The following is a 7,840-nucleotide window of genomic DNA, read 5'->3' as shown; positions in this document are numbered from 1 at the left end:
ATTTAATGTAAATAGCCTGAAAGAACCGCTAATCTTTTAGAGGACCTGCAATTGGTATTGAAAAGACAGGGATCAAAGCCAAAGAAGCATAGCTGCTGATATAACCATGTGAAAATGTGTGAATTAAGTAGATTAAAGCAGGGCTTAAAGGGTAACAACAACAATTTTACACATTAAAGTGTGTTTACAGGTCTTGGGGAGTACTACTGCATATGTGAAAAAATAAATAAAGTTTTTTGTGGCTCCAGAGGAAGCTGTATGTAATCTTAAAATTGCCTCCAGTGATGTCCCCCAGTGGCTACGTTGCATTGTGGGTAATGTAGGCCCAAACATTTTGAAAAGCAGTCCACTCCAAAACACTACTGGACTCATTATGGACAGTTTGAGGTGATCAGGATCTTCCTATTCAAAAAAAGTGCCAACGTTACCCACAATGCAACTCAGGTGGCAGCAGAGAGCTAGTGGCTTGTTGTGGTAACACGGACCTGACTATCTGGAGGTCTTTTTCGAGGAGCTGGTTTATGAAAATTACTCGGTTAACGTTATGCAGTGATAGCTGACAGTTTTCAGAAAAGTTTTAGTGCTAAGGCACAGTTTACAGTCCTGGTCTAATGTCAATTTACACAGGTGTGTGACTGACTACAAGCTTCGTTGATTAGTAAATGGTTCACTTTATTTGATGGTAATTGCTTTGGAAATAATAACAAGAGATGATGCAATACATTGGTTTTGTGCACATTCCATCCTCTTTGTTTTAAACACCATAGAGATCATTGTCAAAACAAATATATTACATACTTTTAATATAACTTTTCAGATTCTTTACTATAATGATTTATGATTCTTGACATTATGTGTACATTTGTCTTTTTCTTTTCTCTTACTACGGTGATTGTTATGCAACAAAATGCCTAGGCATAATCCTTGCACAGTATGTGAAAACTACATGGCAATAAACCTGAGTCTGATTCTGATCAGTAACCATTCAATTTCAAGAAATTACATCTTCTTTACAATTCAAATGGATACAAATACAATATTGTTTGTACTTGGCTCCTGTCTATGCTGTCAGTACTTTTTACTTCAGTATTTCACAGGCTCTGCACTCACAGCTGGTGATGTGCTTGTAGGTATACTGTCGGGCAGTAAGGTCAAAACACTGCAGGGTCACTAGTCTCTTCTCGGAGCTCCGCTCATGACAGAACCGGCACTTCTGCTCCACCTGCAGGTCACCGCGCAACACCACACTGTTGCCATGGACCGAGCACATAAGGGTGAAGGGGAGAGAAGGATTGAAACCAGAGTTAGTATTCAGGAAAGTCACTAGAATGTAAACTTTGTGATGTGTTAAAACAATCTGTGTGGAGAAAAATATCCATATAACTATACATATTGATAATGAATACTGAAATGGTTTCAATGCCCATTTTCCGCAGTATCAATACACCTTTCCTGCAGGACCTGGACTCACTCTTGTGTCTCTGACATAAAGTTGACACACACACATCATTAAGGCCTAATGTAAAAAAACAAAGCAAATGTTTCTTAAAAGGTGGGATATTTATTTCTAAATGCTGACAGCGTTTAAACCAGAAGCAGATCAAAGTTTGAATGTATTAACAGATAAACTCAACAGAAAGACTATCATTACTGCTGTTGCACATATCCCAACAAATTTAGTGAGAGGACAAGCATCCGGACCAAGTTCATGCCTCATTTCATTGTTGTGGAGTCATAAATGATCAAATTACAACAATTTACAAAACTGCTTCTGTCTGCTGTCTGTCTGAAATTTAGGATCAAAATTAACATCAGGGCTTATGAGGGAGTTGTCAGTCCATTAGCTGAAAGATGAGGACATTTCCTAAATGTTTATGAGATGTGAAAATTGTGGAATCTACAGGAGCAACAAAACAAAACAAAACTGAAAATAGCAGAAACAGAAGAGTTCAGTGTGCACATCATCACGGGTGCCCTCACTGACCTCGACGAGCGCAATACACACCCTTTATAAAAGCAGAAGAGGAGCTTAAACGATGATAAACTAGAACTGTCATTATTAATCAAAGATTTTAAAAAGCAGTTTATGTAGCCCAAAAGATGTGGCATGGGAAGCGAGGCAAAAAACGTACGGATGAGGGAATAATAAAGTACATAGATTAAAAAAAGACATAGATTAAAAAATTCCAGTCTTTCTTTCTGTGCTTTGCCTAGTCATATTTATCTTTTCGTCAAAATCTAAAAGATCAAGCCCTACAATGCAGATTTTTTCCCCAAAGTATCGCAAATGGTATTGAAAAATATTTCCTCTCACCTGGGCTCAGACACACACTGGCCCTCACACACAGGTATCTGCATGATGGCGGTGCAATTTTCCAGGGTCAGGTAGATACTGGTCACCTTCGGAGCACAGCTCTGGTTACCTGGAGTGGGAAGAAATGCAGAAGATTACTGATTTGGAAATTATGTCAAAAATCTGCAAACTGTCAGCAGGTGTATAAGACTTCAGTATATTCTCAAGTTTGACTTAACTTACATTTATAGCAGCAGCCGTCGTTATCCCAAATTCTGTCCGCCTGTTGATTAAATCACAACAGCTAGAGGTCAGATTTTTGTTATTCTACCTGTGACTTGGTTCTAGTGTATCAGCTATTTAATTGCACAGCATGTTATTTCTATCCCTAGTGTGTCTCTAACTCAAAACAGATGATGTGGTGTAATGATGTCATAAAATAGAGTCAGATCATGAGGTTGTTGTCTTCGTGGTTAAACAAGAATGCCAGGCAAACAGTGATGAATGATTGTGAGCCATGACGAGTAAGCCATGCTGCAATAGCAAACAATAAAGTGGCTAGCTAGCTAGTTTAACCACTTTCTTCCTCACTCTTTGACATATAACCTGGTGTTACTGTTTTCACGGACGTTATAGCAAGAGGGTGTTGTTGGAATCATTTGGAATAATGTGAGTGCTCAATTCAACAAAATATATACATATATAAAAAAGGTGCAGTTGTTTTTAGAGGTTTTAATGTCGAATTGTTATCGTGACGTTTATTTTTTAAAAATCCTGTGTCCCTTTGCCTGCTGATGTTTCATCATGTGGGAAAAAAAATGCTTTCTATCTACACCCAAAGAATATGAATGTAAGTTTTCTTCGTTCCAATTTGCATTTAAGATAAAGGTTTGACCTAAGAGCAGCTCTAAGCAATACTTACAATATACTTTCATTATAAAACAACTCCTAAACTGGTGGGAAATGCAGCAATAAATGAGTTATGACTGAATAATTAGGCTTGTAAGATGTTACAGTTATTGATGATGGAACAGAGCCCGAGGGTGTGCAGTACCTCCTGACAGTTTTCAGCAGGACAGACTCTTGTCTCAGTCTGAATACCCTCGGTGGTGCAATTGAATGACGTGCAGGGACGGCTGGTGTCCATCCATCCGTCCCCCACCTACACACACCAAGACAGATATTGATACATTTCACAGTACAATTTTCAATCATTTACATCTAAAATCAAATTCTCTTCTAAGGGATAGAAACTTTTCTTTGTCATATACAGAAACTGTTGTTAAACTAGACATAACATACCATGTATGTCTTCCCATTGTAAGTGCATGTCTTCTCAACTGAAAAATAACACATGAAGTATTAATTGTGATGAATGCAAAGTCTCTAAAATAATATTTAAACCGTCATTTTACATTCTTATTTAGTGCCAGTGCTTACCACAAGTCTGATCACCACAACAAGAAGTGTTCACCAGTACAGCGTTGGGGCTGCAAAGAGGTAGCACGATTGGTTTTGGAATACATTCCTCCATGAGAGTCCGGTTGTTACACGTACACAGGTAGCAGTTGGACTGCCAGACCTCGCCAGGCTAGAGGACAGAAACAGAAATGTATTGAGAATCAATAACCCAATCTAGATTTACAGATTTTACTACTTTCACATTGATGAGACAAAGATATTTACCAGTCTGGGTTCACCGTGTGGCCCTTTGCAATCTGTTGAAGGGGAAAACAAACTCTACATTATCAATGTGTGAAAATGGATGTCTACAGCCAGAACATGTACTGTAATAAGATAGCCAGCAGATCAGAAAGCATTGCATTGCCTAACACTTTCAAAGATTATCTTGGTGTGTTAGTCTTATGACGGTGTTACTCACAGGTACAGTCAGGGACACACATGTTTGAGTGATTTCCTGCCCTCAGCAGGCCGCTGGGACAAAAACAGCCTTCAATGTTGCTCTCGATGGGGGCTCCGGGATGACGCACTCTATACAGCCAAACCAGGAGAGAAGCAGAATTAGTGAAAGTCTTGACAGGGGAAATATTTAGGGTTAAATAGAATGAGGAACACAACTGTGGGAATGTAATTTAATATATGTTAAAGGTAACTTTACAAACCCTCCATAGCAGACGTCATCTAGCTTTTCATGACATTGTCTGTAAATCAATCCTGCTGGACATGGCACATCTGAAACATGAACAAGAATGTAAAATGTATTTAATGTGAGAGTCACATTTAGAAGGAATGCATCACTGACAATTTAACAAATACATCATTACAGTCAAGGTCATAAAACACAAGAAAACACACACACATACACAAGACAAGAGGCAGAACGATACCAGATACACCTTATTTTTGTCATGTATGTGGTTCAAATATGACCTAATTTCCACATAATCTTGGATGACAGGAACTCCAAATTTTAGATGCATAAAATCTATTATCCCCCACTCAGTATTAGATATTATCTGAACATGAAAACTGTGGAGAATATCACAATGCATATCATCATATTTGGATCATATCTTGGAATATTGTGGTAATAATGTTTCTGGATCCTTCAGCTTTCTGGCAGACCACCAGAATCTAATCAGTTCATCTTTGAGTCCAAGTGCCAAATCTGAAGAATCTCCCTACAAGCGTTCCTCAGATATTGCTCTCACTAGAATGAGAGGGGCAGAAAACCCCAAAACCTAATGCCACCGGCCACAGCTATCACTGGCATGGGGGCATAAAAAGGATAAAAGATAACGTCAAAGTCAACTTTAATGTCAATTCTGTATGTCCATATGTACAGGACATACAGAGGATCAAATGTTTTTCCATCAGGCCAGCGGTGTAAAAAGAGAAAGATAAAAAGAAAATAGGGCACATACCACAGCTTCCGTTAGTCAGTCTTCTCCAGTCAATACAGAAACCCGCTATCTTGCATTCTTCAGAAGCTTGCTCCAGTGAAGAGCAGGCACCATTCCTGCATGAATCAAACTCACAGTTCTTCTTTTTAATGAACAGGTCCACAGAGCGGCTGCAACTTGAAAAGACTCTATGGAACAGAATAGATAGATTTTCAGTCAAAAGTGAAAAAACTTACAACACAAAACAACTCAAAATATACAAAAAGACAAAGGTCAAACAACATCATATACCATCAAAAAGATTGAATACAGAAAATTACATACAGTATTGGGAAGACTCGTAAAAGTGTTCCACATGTTTACAAAGGTGGTACTAGCTGGCTGCTAGTACTATGCAGTTGCTAATATCGACTACTACTGTGTGCATGTGTGTAGCTTACGGGTGGTCTAGCAGCTCACACAGTGAGCTTGCAGGGCAGGAAGTGGTGGAAGAAGGTGTCCATGTAGGTATAGGAGTAGTCCCGGGGTGACAAGGTACGTCCCTTGGTGCAGAGGCACAGGCCGGCTTCAATGGGTCGTCGTAGAGCCAGTCATAAGCCGTCTTATCACAGCAGCTGCTGTCCTCGATCTGCCCTCCTTTGCGGATACATGATCTGCCACCACACACACCTGAGAGAAGAAGGAGAGGTGAGCTTTAGTGAAGATAATGTGTGATCTGATACGTAATATATACCTTTTTTTATTGATAAACACCCATTCCAGACTGTGCATTAAACAGAGGGGTTAGCAGCTTAGTGGCACCTTAAATATCAATAGGAACCATAGTTGGCACCATAATGGACAAGACCTTTAAATCAGAAAAGATTATTCTGGCACAGTAGTATGCAGTTTGAGAGGAGACAACTCAGTTACACCTGCATTAAGAAATTAATTTGATATTATGATCTGATCAAAAGATTTTTAAAAATATCAACTCTCAATAGTATGCACAGATATGTTTATGTCCTAACATACAAACTGTATGTAGATATATCCAGCACATAACCTCAAACAAGTTTTTTTTAGGTACTGGACGACAAATTTGACTTAACACTTGACAATGTGTTCCTTTGGGACTGCTGTTTCTTTCTGCCCTCTAGTGGTCAGAAGTTGTTCAATGCAGCTTTAAGCTAAGCATTCTGTTTAGTTAGCCTGCATGCTAATTTAAGATAACAACCACCATGTTAAAAAGTAGTTTTTTTCAACATTGTCTGAAAATCCACTCTCACACACATGTATATAACAGGAACACAATGTGCACTTCGCCACACTCTTGGACCATCCCTTTCGATCCATTACCCACCACATTGTCCTTGGGTGTTGTTGAGGAAGTGCTCCCTGGCCAGACTGACCACAAGAGTAAAAGTTGGACTGAGGGACACATAAGAGCGGATCTCTGGCATGTAGATGAACACTTGGTACCCTGTGGTCTCAAACCTCAACCCATTCTCCTCATGTGGTGGCTCTATGACCTCATCGTTCAGGGTGGCCTAGGGTAGATTTTATCAGTTTGTTGAAAAAATATTCAAAAATATTCAATAACATTCCACAGAAAAATATTACAGCCAGTATATAAGGAGAAATATGACACACTTAAATAAACAGAGAGTTGAATTACATCCTACCTGTACTGCAAACAAATGTGGCATTATACTGAGTCTAGCTGTATTGTTCTGATATTTCAGCATGATTCCCTTGACACAGGAGCCTGGGATTCCTGGCACACAGTAGAAGTTGTCCACAACAATGGTCAGGTGGTGACGTGGTGACGGCTCCTCCACCAGTATGTAGGTGCAGTCTTCCAAGAAATCAAAGGTAACACCTTCGAAAGAGATGTAGTGGGGGTCCCCATATAGTTCACAGCGACCTAGAGACGGTATGGGAAAGGATAAGAGACATTTGTGCTCCCCACCAGGTTGATTAACCATGGTGATCCCCCAGTCATTTCTCTAGCATCATAATCCAGTCAAACTTTAGCCTACACATGTACAATACTTTATTGAGACTAACTACATTACCATTTGCCTCAGCTTTACCTTAAGTGTAGTGGTAATATTTTATGCAAGTCTGGTGTTATAATGACAAATTATTCATTTCAGTTTGATTTAAGGAAATTGAGAGCAGCATTACTAACAGTCTACTCAAAATCTAAATAAAATACCCTACCTAGCCACAAAAACAGAGATAGATACCGTATTTTTTGGACTATAAGTCGCACTTAAAATCCTTTAATTTTCTCAAAAATCGACAGTGCGCCTTATAATCCGGTGCGCCTTATGTATTAATTCTGGTTGTGCTTACTGACCTCGAACCGATTTTATGTGGTACACGGCACTCAAAAATCCATCTGCTTGATGGATTATTGGAGCATTACAGCTACCGTAGTCAGGAGCCTCGCGGAGTAATACGTACTGTGCTTCAACATAATATTATGTTGTGTGTATAAGGACCCCAAAATGGCACCTGTTAAGAGACATGCTTACGAAGCGGATTTCAAACTCAAGGCTATCAGTCACGCAGTAGAACATGGGAATAGAGCAGCTGCGAGAGAATTCAACATTAATAAATCAATGGTATGGAAGTGGAGGAAGCAAGAAGATGACCTGCGCCAAGTAAAGAAGACCAAACAGAATTTCTGAGGGAA

At 39.3% G+C, this 7,840-nt stretch overlaps 1 protein-coding gene across 1 annotated transcript in view; it reads right to left on the bottom strand.

The window, feature by feature from the left end:
- Positions 1-873: 873 nt before the first annotated feature.
- LOC115595399 (mucin-2) overlaps positions 874-7,840 on the bottom strand; it is a 33,837-nt gene continuing 26,870 nt past the window's right edge. The window contains exons 34-46 of the mRNA XM_030439820.1: positions 6,822-7,063; positions 6,500-6,686; positions 5,598-5,826; positions 5,179-5,345; positions 4,417-4,486; positions 4,176-4,285; positions 3,980-4,011; positions 3,734-3,884; positions 3,596-3,633; positions 3,348-3,455; positions 2,537-2,576; positions 2,315-2,423; positions 874-1,247 (exon numbers count right to left, since the gene is read on the bottom strand). Coding sequence (XP_030295680.1) covers positions 1,079-1,247; positions 2,315-2,423; positions 2,537-2,576; positions 3,348-3,455; positions 3,596-3,633; positions 3,734-3,884; positions 3,980-4,011; positions 4,176-4,285; positions 4,417-4,486; positions 5,179-5,345; positions 5,598-5,826; positions 6,500-6,686; positions 6,822-7,063 — 1,652 coding nt within the window. The 3' untranslated portion in view covers positions 874-1,078. The remainder of the gene's footprint in view (positions 1,248-2,314; positions 2,424-2,536; positions 2,577-3,347; positions 3,456-3,595; positions 3,634-3,733; positions 3,885-3,979; positions 4,012-4,175; positions 4,286-4,416; positions 4,487-5,178; positions 5,346-5,597; positions 5,827-6,499; positions 6,687-6,821; positions 7,064-7,840) is intronic.

Source organism: Sparus aurata, chromosome 14 (genome assembly GCF_900880675.1).
Source record: "Sparus aurata chromosome 14, fSpaAur1.1, whole genome shotgun sequence".
In the NCBI taxonomy this organism is placed as follows: domain Eukaryota; kingdom Metazoa; phylum Chordata; class Actinopteri; order Spariformes; family Sparidae; genus Sparus; species Sparus aurata.
Note: the sequence above shows the minus strand (reverse complement) of the source record. Positions and strands in the feature narration are given on the sequence as shown.